Here is a 13,746-nt window from a genome sequence, read left to right as displayed (position 1 = left end):
CCAATGTCTTTCTCTTGAATTAGGAACGCAGAGTTTCTAACTGTTCCACTGCCTTTCCATAGGATTGAAAATGGAAGTCACATCTAGACCAAACTGCATCTCATGTATCACTCTTCAAGAGACAACCAAATCTTTACTATCCAGTACTGTACAGGTCACATTGTTCTCAGTCTTTATTTTGAAGACCGTCACCGCTCAATCATTGCAATCGCTGTTGCTATTGTTACACAGTACTGACCTCACACAAAGCATACCTGCCATGCTAAGGGATCGCCTCGACTTATATATTGCAAGTGAAAACACAAACAAGACCCCCAAATTCCAATCAATTGATCAGACCACTCCTCCATTCCTTTCTTCCATAACTTTTTGAGTACAAATCAAAGAACAGCAAAAGAAAAGCAAAGCACAACAAGGATATCAACACTCTTTCAGACAAAATCAATGCATCTCTCAAATGCATCTCAACGAATTCAGGAGCCAAAACAATGGCTGATCCCTCCAAAAAACCATAAATGCATTCATGGATGAAGATGACCTCAGTTAACTTAAACAGCAAAAAAACAAATCATCATCATGCTGCTTCTCAAAAACAACTTAACCAGTACTGAAAGGTTCTTAAAAAGTTGGAACCAACATGGCATTTTAACAAGAGAGAATGTTAATAAACTACACATGAAAAGAAATACTATAAGACAATTATCCTAGATACCAAATCTTCCTTTATTTGCTGGGAGGTAAACCTTGCAAAACCAACAAATCGACTCTGATCTGGAAAAACAGTTAACACAACAGAAGAAGAAAACTGTGAACTTTCTACTTGTTTTTTCAAATGGAAAATCAATAAGAAAGAACAGTTAGCTACACAATCTTTCACAGGCCAAGCAAGAGAAACTTTAACTTAGAAAACCAGCCCCACTTGGCCTGAACTGAGAGAAATCTCACAAGGGCAATTGAGAAACAGCATCCCCTCTCTTTGCCCGCTCTGGAAGAGCATTGAAAATATATGCAAGCAATTCAGCACAGAAAACAACCTCTTTAATAATCACCTGTCAGGCTTTAGGGTCTGATACAGAACTCAGACTATGATGCTTCACATTGTTGAGCATGCTCTCCTCATCCTCCACAAAAGACCTCTTGCCTCCTCACTCTTTTTTTATCTTTGACACGGTCAACCATCCCACACTGTTGAAAATTCTCTATGAGAGAATGGGGTTTAAAAGAATGGGTCTCAGCTTATTCTCCTTATTTGTGAACCACTACGTCAACATGCAAAAATTGCAAACTCCTACTCCAGCCAGTCCCCACTTCAGCAAGGTGCACCACTAGGTTATTATTTCTCACCCTTGGTTCACGCCTACAAACAACCTGATATTACATCCAAAATCTATGTAGATGATACACAGCTTTATAAAAAAGCATTTTTTCCTCAAACCATCTCATGGAACAGATCCTGGGAAAAATCCTATTTTGGATGACACCGTCTCTCTGAAACGTAACCCCTTACTGAAGCCTACTTCTCAACTGCTGAACACTAGCACAATTATGACTCAACCTCAGCTCAATAATTTTTAATCACAAGGTGTTATTCTTGACAAGAATCTCAATCTCCAGTTGCACATAAACACATTAGTAAAAAGAAGCACAGTTCTAAATCAGACTGTTGGTGGATATCAAACACTTTATACCTAATAAAGACTTTATGTTTGTGATACCTACAAGAAAGAATACAAAAGGTTCATGTTGAGTCAACAGTTCATGTTGTAAACTAAGGATTCTTGAATCGGTCTAGCGTTGTAATCCCCCAGTTGACTATGAGCCAAATACAGGCACTTCTGATGAAAAGACCAAGGGCCTGATTCTAACTTTGGAGGACGGTGTTAAACCGTCCCAAAAGTGGCGGATATACCACCTACCGTATTACGAGTTCCATAGGATATAATGGACTCGTAATACGGTAGGTGGTATATCCGCCACTTTTGGGACGGTTTAACACCGTCCTCCAAAGTTAGAATCAGGCCCCAAATCTTCCTTTCAGAGGAAGTTGGCTATAGGTTGATCCTCTTGGGACTTTTACTCCTTTGGTCTTACAATGATACATTCCCTTAACTGTTTACTTTTGTTCCTCAATTTCTCCTATAATGTTTGGTCATTTGAATCTTAGCACCTTGATTTCTTTCTCAGACAATAACTAAATCCTTCTATTAATCACTGCATCCAGGCAACTTGTTATTGTTGCCCTGGGGCACTTCTGCATTAAATAAAACAGATATAGAAATACATAAATGGGTTGGTGCAGTGCTCATTAATGGTTTCATTATTCAGGCTACAAAACAAAGAATTATATGCGAGGTAGCCACACCATAGGTAATGACAGCCAAGGTAAATTTGCCTCAAATGGATGTTCATGAATCTAACTGCTTAATTGCAGACAGCAGAGATACAATGGCCCTGTGGCTAGGGGCATCAGAAATAATATTGGCATGATTATATTATTTCTGATTTGTATAGAGGTGGCAATTGAATTGAGAAATGGTAAACTAATTAGTGGTGAACCACAAGATTCTGGTGGCCCCCACAGTGCTTACTTTGAGCTGTTGTTTGTCAGTGGGGTCCACTGGTTCTCATTTTTGGGGAACAACACTTTTAATACATATTGACAGTGTGCCAGAAAGGTAAAGACACACAAACTGGGCCTGGTAATGGATTTAGGAGGGCTGAAGTGAATCCAAGACTATGCAACCTTGATATCCGGTATGCTGGATTTTACTAGCACTGCCAGAGAAGAGCTTTAGGCACCAGCACTCATCATATTACAAATTGAGCACTGGCCCCCAGCACCTCTTTTTTTAACACATATATGTTTTACTGGCTGAGAATGCCCATAATTATAACATGAATTTTAGAAGTACCAAGGCATTGTGAACTGAAGATGTAAAAAATTAGGAGGGAAGCAAATTGTGCAGAACCAACACGTATGACCACAGTAAAACTTGTAGCTATCCAGGAAGCTGCAATTTACCACAGTCTACAATTAAATATACGCAGATCAAAATGATGTAGACATGACCCCTTACGCATTCTGCATGTTTATAATGACTATTTTATCATTCATCTCAACACGACTGATGGATAAAAATTAAAGAGCATTATTTTGTTGAAAACCACTTACACAATCACTTCCATACACATGGAAATAGGTACTTTCTTCTGTGAACTGTATTGGAATTGACTATTGCCATTCTACCCATCTATGTGATACCTAAGGAGACGAGACTATGCTCCCTATAGAACAAAATGTAAATCAGCTCAGTCTGAAAATCGAAATACACATACATTACCCTTTCTCAGTCTCAAGATGTATCTTCTATTTTAGACTCTTGGCAGTTTCAACCTTAAAAGTAATAGACTGAAATCTAACTACTGTCTCTATCTAACCATTAACCATCTTCTGAGGTTCAACTTGGGATCCAACAGTCATTCAGATACAAAATATTTGAGCTATGGTGCCTCTTGCATTAAAATGACCAGCAAAAAGCAGAGTTAGCCACTCAAGGTATTTTCCATTGAATTTAAACTTGTGACCCATAACAGTCCTCAAGCACATATGTTCAGAATTATTTTTTACACAGATAGAGATGCCTAGGGCTTAGGTCCCCAGACATTAGGCACAGTCTGTTTTTAATAGTGCTAAGTCCTGATAGAACTATATCTCAATGGTGTCTTGCACATTTACACAATACTGTCTAAAAATAGAGTAAAGTATCAAAACACTCACCTGTAAACCCGAGGGGTGTAGTGAGGTGCATGAGCGCAATGTCATTGCTGTTCTCCTCATTATTAGGATCCATAAAGGGCAGGTACCCGGCATGGTATATTATGCCCTTCACAGACAGGCGTAGAGCACTATTGGACTTCTGAGAGACAGCTCCAGTGAAAACCCGCCATCGGCTGACAATACGATTCCTTCTGCAGTTCAAAGAAACATGGGCATGAGTATCCAGTAGCAAGTCATGATCACAACTTCGAATAGAAGACTACGAACGGGGTGGGGGCTGTCATGTTCTGAAATGAAGAATGGTGGTAGGACAAGGAGAAAGAAATTATGTAAGGAAGATAAAACACACCAGAAGATAGAAAACTGAGATAAAATTAAATATAAAGAGTGAATAGTAACTTGTGGCAGTTGATGAGAAATAACAATTGAGAGAGTGCGACCAGCCTAGGATCAAATCTAAGGAGATGAAACATAGCATAACAATATCAGGGTTATCACAATTAAATCCAAGGAGTATGAGTGAGACACTACTAAGGCTGAAAGAAAAGTGTTTTGGGAATGAGGGCAAGAGACAACATCAGTACAATAAAGTTACTCTGACTGGAAAACATGTTGCATGCACAAGTTAATCCAGGTGCAGTTGGAAAATAAGTGTTCCATGTATAACGTACACCTGGTTGCAATACGTACTTGTCAATATCTTAAAAAACATCTGTTATACATCTCAAAGTACTCTAAGTGAATAGTTGCCAGTGAGCAGATATGGAAAGCTATACAGTTTATTTGTTCAGTCCCCAGCATCACCACTGAAGATAAAAGAACCAGATGTCGATGATGAGTTGATCAGACCATGCAATTTCAAGCAGCCAGTAAACTGCCATTGACCTGATACAATTCAGTTGCAAAAGGTACAATACAAAAATATTTAGACTGGCCCGTACAATGACAGAGTAAGGTCTCTAATAGTGTTCCTTTGTTTCTTATATATAATTTTAGGACCATAAAAAACGAGGTATATTACTGCCTACTCATGATTCCTAAGTCTGGCAACGTGTTTTAGAACCTTTACAAGAGGTACCTATCACCTAGCAATAATTCTACAATAGATATGCATTCTGGTAGAATGATAGCAGAGACCAAGATAGAACAGTAAGAAACTAATTGCAGGTAAGGGTCTAAAGAATCAATACATAAAATTGGAGGCCCCAGATATCTGATGGTCACAAAAAGCTAATAACCAACTGCCAGAAAAATACTGACATGCTGGCAAATTATAATAGTTAAAATATGTGCAGCAGCAGCAGTCATTCATTGTCCAGCCAAATACTCACTTTTATGAAAATAGAGAAGTAAATTATTTCTACTTTTACCAGCACAAAGCAAAATTTCAACATTCACAAATCACACAGTACCCCTGAGGTTGGGGATCTAGTGTTTCTTCAGGCGGGTCCCCGGGTACCACTCCTTTCTTGATCCTAGCAATAGTGGCTATTCCTCATTCACTATGAACAACATCCAGGGCAAGCTCCCCTAGGAGTCAGAGTCTCAAGAGTTCAGCTCCACAGCACTAACTATCAAGCAAGTTCATAATGGCCAGAAATCAGTCTTACTAACACCTGCAGGATTGGAGAATCAGCAGTTCCTAAGTGCACTTTGTCTATGGGGACTTGGAGCCGCAACAGCTGAATCAGGTGAGTTTTGCTGCACATAGCCTGCGCGAGCTATACTCAGCAGGCATAGAGTTTCTCACACATGGTTGTGAGACTTTAAGGCACCTCCGTACAGGGTAATTGTTTGATTCATCTTGTGGTGTGTGTGTTTGTGTGCGTGTTTGTAGGGAGGTGGTGATGCCACAGTCCTGAAGCAGTCCCTCACTTACGGCAGCCTCACTTCTCTGGCAGAGGGTTGTATACCAGGTCACATATGTTGCTGCTCCCAGAGAGCCCCTCTGGCATACAGTTACCTTATCTTCCCTGTAGAGAGCTGCAGCCCACTCTTCATAGCAAAGTCTTTGGTGGTCGCCCTCCCAATATAGGGGGTTTACCCCTCCCAGCTTGGCAATCTTCATGCAGCAGACCTTTCTAGCATACAAGAGTCAACGACTTTGTACTACACATGGGGAACAATCCGATCAGTGCAGCAGCCATTTTCTCAACCTCAAAAAGGAAGTACATTCAACAGGGCTCTCACAGGTGCTTGCTCCCTCCAATTCTCTGTTCTTCCTCAAGGAACTCTGGTATTGGCAAGCAGGCAGGCACAGGTGATCCACGCTTCAGGGCAGGTGGTCTTCAGTTCCTTGTGTGACGTACCCTCAACTAGAAGGGAGATTAGCAGGTCTTGGCCCCGAATCCTGGTCACAGGCAGAGGTCTCGCAGAGCTTCTCCTCCTCACATACCCAGTCTGGTTGCTTAGAAGATGGAAGTTTTTGAGGTCTCAAGCTCAATTTCTTATAGTCCAGTTCTAGACACCAAATACGATTTTGAGACTGAATCTTTGACGTTGATGGAGGGGGTCTGGTTCTTTTCAAGTGCCCATGTCGCTGCACTCTTCTTCCTTCTGAAAGCAGTCACAGCAGGAGTATTCAGTGCTGATAGCCCCACAACACTGGTTATGGGAGTGACTCGAGTTCACACCTGGGTTAGCCCAGGGCACCAGCCATACTCTTTATGATTCTCTTATTAGCCCCATCTCCTTCCTGAGATGTGCCCAGACTCCTTCCTTGTGACCTCCCACTGAATCAAACAGCACTGTGTGAAATGTATGGGGGAAGCTTGGCTCTCTCCTCTCCAGTGTGCGTCTCACCAGCTTACAGGAAAGGAGCAATACAGAAATCTGTCTGGGGGATTCCTCTACCTTATCATGTTTCAGCATGCAGGCCTAGGTTCCCCAAAATGGAACCCACTGTTTGGCATGCATAGCACCATCCATAGTCACATATATACCCAGTGCATGTATACAGCACATGCACAGCACAGCACTGTATCCTTCCTGTGCTGCACCACTCATAAGCATACAAACATCCAGCAAATGCATATAATATGCATGCACTGTACAGATCTGTATTCTTCATGAACTGCACCAGTCATAGGTACACAGACACCCAGCACACCCATTCAACATGCACCCACTGCAAACTTCATGTATTGTATCAATTGCAGGGGCGCTTATACCTAGAACATGCAGACATCCAGTGCAGATACATCACTCATGCACTAAGCAGCATTTCACACCAAACCAATGTAGGTCAAGGGTGAGTTAAGCACACAGCAGTGGTACCTTTAAAGTGAGTGAACCTCTCCAGTGACAAAGGCTTAGAAAGACTTTTCACTCCTACTGATCACTACACAGTATTCTGCCATCACTGTCCTCATGCTGCTTACTAGCAAAAGCAGTAGCCTCTCAACAATATGAGGCTAGCGCTTTCAGTGCCCCTCCCGGTCTAACAAGACTTCAGACCGTGAGACAGGCCTATGTCATGACACCCACAAATGATCTGTATTTGCCTAGTACAACAAAAAACAGCATTAGGGATCCAGACATCAGTATCTCAGACATTAGTACAGGTGGGCACTCAGTGCAGGGGTGCACGTCCATCACCATGCAGAGGAATGTTATGTCCCAACAAAGATAGCATCAATTTTGAAATACTCAACTCCCTCAAAGCACTTGATATGAAAACGAAGCCTTGACCTTGTGTTTACTGTGTTTACAACTAAACAAACTTCACTTGTAATGCAGTAGGTGTACATTTAACAATGCAAGCAAGAGTGCTATGGTACATCGAGCTGTGAAGCTTATAACATATAGTTATGAATATAAGCCAAAAGTAATAGTCGTAGATGGGTAATACATGTGTTATCCTAGTCATATTATTTCATATTTTGTACACAAATGCAAGGAGAGGAAAGCATAGAGAAGGAGAATAGGGAAGTATAAATATGATACTTAAATCTCACAGGTGGTCGTTTGAGGGTATGTTTGATAGAATGATGTGATGTCCAAAAGGAAATGATTCATTGCAGATATGGCCCCCAGATTTCACTGAATCTGTGAAGCTAGTTGTCAGGTTTATAAATCACACGTTTGTGGAAAGCCATTGTTACCACTGCTTCAAGCCACTCCACCACTCTGGGCATGTTGGCAGGGGCAGCTCCTATGCTATGGCGAAGAAGCGTCGCCCGTACTGCCCGCAGTGAATGCTGGGACACCAGAGGAAGAGATGCGGCAGGGACCTTGTCTCTGGGCTCCACCCCTCTCCTTGCGTTATGTGGTGGCCACCGCTGGATGTTGGGGATCTTTAGTGACGCAGTATTCAGAGTTGTCCCACTCCTAGGGAAGAATCTAAGCAATGCCTTTTGTGGTTTTTGATGCGAACCACATCCTGCATGTCATGAAGAATGGCTAGTTCAGGTGAGAATGGGATGAAAAGTTCACTTGTGTCTTACAGTCTTTTCCATGTTCAGTAAGGCTGCAGTGTTGGGCAAGACCATAAAATATGTATCATTTCTCCTTGTACAGAATGGCAACTGCAGCACTGTGCATTTGGAGTAAATCTCATCCTATGATGTTTGGAAGGAGGCTAGTGTCGATTATGCAGACTCTTAAAGAAGCTGAACATAAGTCTGGCCTTCCTCGGGCCTTGGTCATAATTGGGCATACACTCAGACCATTCTTCCTCGTTATATGATCTACGAAAGAGTGGTTGCAAATTGTCTTTGAGATGGGACACCATTGGTTTAGAGTACAGACAGTTGATTAATGGTTCACTGAGGCCGGAGAGTATCTTCCGATATGTGCCCTATTTTTGTACATAATCAAAAAAGTTGTATCATGTTCCTGTTTTTTCATTTATTCGCAGTGTGTTAGTCAGGTAAGCCTTCAATTCCGTGCAGTTCAAAAAGTGTTTCTGTTCAAGCTGGAATTCTACAGTAAGATCTGGGAAGGTTTTGTGAGACTCCTTCACTTTAATGTGTTTTAATTTATTAATGCCATGTTGCACCTATGCTTGCCAGTATAGCTTCTTCCCTTCAACCTGGATCTCTGACTTGTGCCATAGGGGTACCTTAGAGTGTAAGATAGGATGCTGCTCGACGGTTTGTGGCCTGTTATCCTCATCCTAATGGTTCCTGTCACTATGGGATTTATTTAAGACCTTCAGAAAGAGTTTTCTCATGACAAATTGCTATGTCGATGATTCCTCCTTGCAGGTGATTTTCCAACAGAACCCAGTCTGGGGTTTCTAACTCCAAGTGAAAGTTGTAAGCTAGTTGTGGTAAATGTTGAGCTGTATGATAGTTTTGGATAGGAGAGTTTCCCTACCATATACAGTACAGTAGATATATGTCAGGTGGTAAATAAAGAGGAGTTGTGTCACTGATATTGGATTTGGTAGAATACTACAAATATAATTAAAGTGTGGTGCAATCATCATTCTAATAGTCTGAATTCGCCCCCACATGGATAGTTGAACTTTGTCCCAGATTAGGATTGTTGGAATGGCCTTTCTGCAGGGTTTTCCCGAGACCCTTTGCCTTCCTTCTTATCTTTTTCTGACCTAATTTTGGCTGGCTTTGGGACTCTGCACACTTTACCACTGCTAATCAGTGCTAAAGTGCCTATGTTCTCTCCTTAAAACATGGTGACATTGACTCATACCCAATTGGACTATTTAATTTACTTATAAGTCCCTAGTAGAGTGCACTATATGTGCCCAGGTCCTGTAGGTTAAATGCTACTAGTGGGCCTGCTGCACTGATTGTGCCACCCACCTCAGTAGCCCCTTAACCTTGTCTTAGGCCTGCCATTGCAAGGCATGTGTGTGCAGTTTCACTGTAATTCGACTTGGCATTTAAAAGTACTTGCCAAGCCTAAAACTCCCCTTTTTCTACACATAAGACGTCCCTAAGGTATGCCCTAGGTAACCCTTAGGGCAGGGTGCTGTGTAGGTAAAAGGCAGGGCATGTACCTGTGTAGTTTACATGTCCTGGTAGTGTAAAACTCCTAAATTAGTTTTTACACTGCCGTGAGACCTGCTCCCTTCATTGGCTAACATTGGGGCTGCCCTCATACATTGTTTTTAGTGGTAGCTGCTGATCTGAAAGGAGTAGGAAGGTCATATTTAGTATGGCCAGAATGGTGATACAAAACCCTACTGACTGGTGAAGATGGATTTTATATTACTATTTTAGAAATGCTACTTTTAGAAAGTGAGCATTACTCTACACTTAAATCCTTCTGTGCCTTCCACTCCACGTCTGGCTAGGTTTAGTTGACAGCTCCCTTGTGCATTCACTCTGACACACCCCAAACACAGGATACTCAGTGTTAGACCTGACAGCCTTAGGGTGGTCACCCCAAACTTTTTGCCTGCCTTCCGCCACTTTTGAGATACTGTTTTTGCTGGTTTTTAGACTCTGCGCACTTCACCACTACTAACCAGTGCGAAAGTGCATATGCTCTCTCCCTTTAAACATGGTAACATTGGATCACACCCAATTAGGCTATTTAATTTACTTAGAAGTCCCTAGTTGAGTGCACTATATGTGCCCAGGGTCTGTAGATTAAAAGCTGCTAGTGGGCCTGCAGCACTGATTTTACCACCCACTTCAGTAGCCCCTTAACCTTGTCTCAGGCATGCCATTGCAAGGCCTGTGTGTGCAGTTTCACTGCCAATCCGTCTTTGCATTTAAAAGTACTTGCCACGCCTAAAACTCCCCGTTTTCTACATATAAATCACCCCTAAGGTGTGCCCTAGGGCAGGGTGCTGTGTAGGTAAAAGGTAGGGTATGTACCTGTGTAGTTTACATGTCCTGGTAGTGTAAAACTCCTAAATTTGTTTTTACACTACTGTGAGGCCTGCTCTCTTTATAGGCTAACATTGGGGCTGCCCTCATACATTGTTTGAGTGGTAGCTGCTGATCTGAAAGGAGTAGGGAGGTCACATTTAGTATGGCCAGAATGGTAATACAAAATCCTGCTGACTGGTGAAGTTGGATTTAATATTACTATTTTAGAAATGCCACTTTTAGATAGTGAACATTTCTCTGCACCTAAATCTTTCTGTGCCTTACAAGCCACGTCTGGCTGGGTTTAGTTGACAGCTCCTTGCATATTCACTCAGACACACCTCAAACACAGGATACTCAGCCCCACTTGCATACATCTGCATTCTGAATGGGTCTTCCTGGGCTGGGAGGGTGGAGGGCCTGCTCTCACACAAAGGACTGTCACACCCCCTACTGGGACCCTGGCAGACAGGATTGAACTGAAAGGGGACCTGGTGCACTTCTAAGCCACTCTTTGAAGTCTCCCCAACTTCAAAGGCACACTTGGGTATTTAAGCAGGGTCTCTGACCCAACCAACTTAGGCACTTTTTGGGGTAGACACTCTACCTCACAGACACTTCTTGGGGTAGACACTCTACCTCACAGACACTTCTGGACAAGAAACCTGCTGGTGAAGAATCCCTGAACCAGACCTGCCAAGAGGAACTGCCTGGCTGCCCAAAGGACTCACTGGCACTGCTTTTCTGACAAGGACTGCTGCCTTGCTGTTGCCCTGCTGCCTTGCTGCTCTCTGGGTGTGCTGAGAAGTGCTCTCCAAGGGCTTGGATAGAGCTTGCCTCCTGTTCCGTGAAGTCTCAGGACGAAAAAGACTTCACTCCTGCAACTGGACTCCTTGTGGTGTGAAAATTAGATGCACAGCCTGCTAAAAACGACAGACAGCCTGCCCCACGGTGAGAAATTCACTGCATGCCGAACTGGGATGACTCAGCGTGACTTCGCAAGGAGAAGATTGGCGTGGCACCTGCGTTGCGACCGGAACTTCGACGCACGGTCCACTGGATCGACACACAGCCAACTCGGGACGATGCAGCCCGACTTCCAGAGAGGAATCGACGCACCATCTGCCGTGCAGGAGAAAATTCCACACAACGCCCACTGGATTGACGCAGCACTTGTGACTTTGCTCCGAAAGCCCAGGATTCCACACACAGTACCTGGGGTGCCAGAAAACCCAGCAACCCGAAGAGGAACCAAGTCCACGCGCCGGAAATTGATGCAAAGCCTTCCCCTGCATGGAAAATAACGACGCAAGTCAGTATGAGAAGGGGCGAAACCGACGCACACCTCCCCGTTTTCCACGCATCGCCTCCTCTGCGGTCCCTTGTGAAGATTTTGAACGCAAACCAGGTACTTTGTGCTTGCAAGAGACATCTATTGTTTTTAAGAGACATTTATTTGTTTTGCAAAGACTTAAGACATTTTATATCACTTTTCAGTGATATCTCAACATTTACTTATTGCATCTTTGATCGTTTTGACCTGCATCTCATCAAATAAATATTATATATTTTTTCTAAGCACTGTGTGGTGTATTTTTTTGGTGCTATATTGTGTTATTGTATGATTTATTGCACAAATACTTTAGACATTGCCTTCTTAGTTAAGCCTGACTGCTCAATGCCAAGCTACCAGAGGGTGGGCACAGGATAGTTTGGATTGTGTGTGACTTACCCTGACTGGAGTGAGGGTCCTTGCTTGAACAGGGGGTAACCTGACTGCCAACCAAAGACCCCATTTCTATCATTGGTGATCAGCAGTGAGGATAGGACTTGCATTTGTGGAGTGACATACAGTAGCTAAGTATTTCTCTACCAACCCACGGTTGAAGGTGAACTTGATTTTTACCTTTTTTTGCAATTTAAATTTTTCCTGTCAATTTTTGACTAACATCCTCACTCAACATGTCTCAGGCTGGGTCTCAAGCAGGAGATTTTGACCTGGCCCTGTTGGAGACGTATACTGTCAAACAGCTGAAAGGAGTCTGCAGGGATATGGGAGTACCCACCCAAGGTGTCTCCAGAAAAGAGGAATTTCAAATGGCGCTCAGGGCCTGGGCAGAAGCCCATTCAGAGAAGGATGCTGAGGAGGAGAAGCCAGAACATGGCTCCTCCAGAGGATTTTTTGCCATCAGTAGATGATGTTACCACTGCAATTGTGCCCCCTGTCAAACCAGGGAGCAGTGTCTCTGATCAAGGCCTGACCGGAGAGAAAAGGAGAGAGGAGAGACAGTTTCAATTGCAGATGGCAAGGCTAAAAATTGAGGCTCAACAGGAGGAAAGGAGGGCAGAGAGAGAAGCCAAGCAAGATGAGGCTGAAAGAGCAGTTAAAGAGATTGAAGCTAAGAGAGCTGAAGTTGCAGCCGAGAGAGCCTTGGCTGAGAAAAAACTGTTGTTGGCTCATGAACTGAGTCTCAAGGAGCTGGAGATCAAGGCGAGACAGTCTGAGTCCAGCAGTGATGGTGGCAGCATACATGCAGAACCTGCTGAAGAAAGAAAGGTTGGTATACCTAAAAATGTTGTGCACAGTTATGTGGTGGGAGATGACACTGATAACTGGCTGGCTGCGTACGAAGTTGCACTAGGGGCTCATGGCGTTCCTGTAGAGCAATGGGGGGCAGCCTTGTGGTGGTATGTACCAGCTGTGGGGAGGGACACACTTCTTACACTGGATCCTAGGGATCAAAACATATATGCACCCATGAAGACCCCCTTTACTTGCCAAGTTTGGGCAGACTCCTGATAAATACCGTCAGAGGTTCAGGGACAGCAAACTCTCCACACAAACTAGGGTAGACTGTTTTGATTTCTCTGGTAAGGCACTGAATGGATGGGTGCAGGGCAGCAAAGTAGATGATTATACAGGGTTATTTAATTTAATTCTGAGAGAGCATATGCTCAGTCTTTGTTCTACAGAGTTGCTCCAGCACTTGGTTGACAGTAAACTGACTGATCCCAGGAAGCTTGCTGAGGAGGCGGACCTCTGGACTAGTACCAGAGTGTCCAAAAAGGTATCTCAGAGTGACCCCAAGAAGGGTAGTTCCAGTTCCCCCCAACAGAGTGAGGGTGAGGTTAGAGATGACCCCGAAAAGTCCCAGAGTAAGGGGGGAGGAAAGGGTTGCCATG

General features: G+C 43.4%; 1 protein-coding gene across 8 annotated transcripts in view; it reads right to left on the bottom strand.

Moving 5' to 3' along the window:
- Nucleotides 1–13,746, bottom strand: part of HPN (hepsin) — a 162,415-nt gene that overhangs the window by 20,058 nt on the left and 128,611 nt on the right. For all 8 annotated transcript variants that reach the window (XM_069201093.1, XM_069201090.1, XM_069201092.1 and 5 more), the window contains one exon: nucleotides 3,779–3,969. In XM_069201093.1, the coding sequence (XP_069057194.1) occupies nucleotides 3,779–3,969 (191 nt within the window). The remainder of the gene's footprint in view (nucleotides 1–3,778; nucleotides 3,970–13,746) is intronic.

This window comes from Pleurodeles waltl, chromosome 7 (assembly GCF_031143425.1).
Source record: "Pleurodeles waltl isolate 20211129_DDA chromosome 7, aPleWal1.hap1.20221129, whole genome shotgun sequence".
In the NCBI taxonomy this organism is placed as follows: domain Eukaryota; kingdom Metazoa; phylum Chordata; class Amphibia; order Caudata; family Salamandridae; genus Pleurodeles; species Pleurodeles waltl.
Note: the sequence above shows the minus strand (reverse complement) of the source record. Positions and strands in the feature narration are given on the sequence as shown.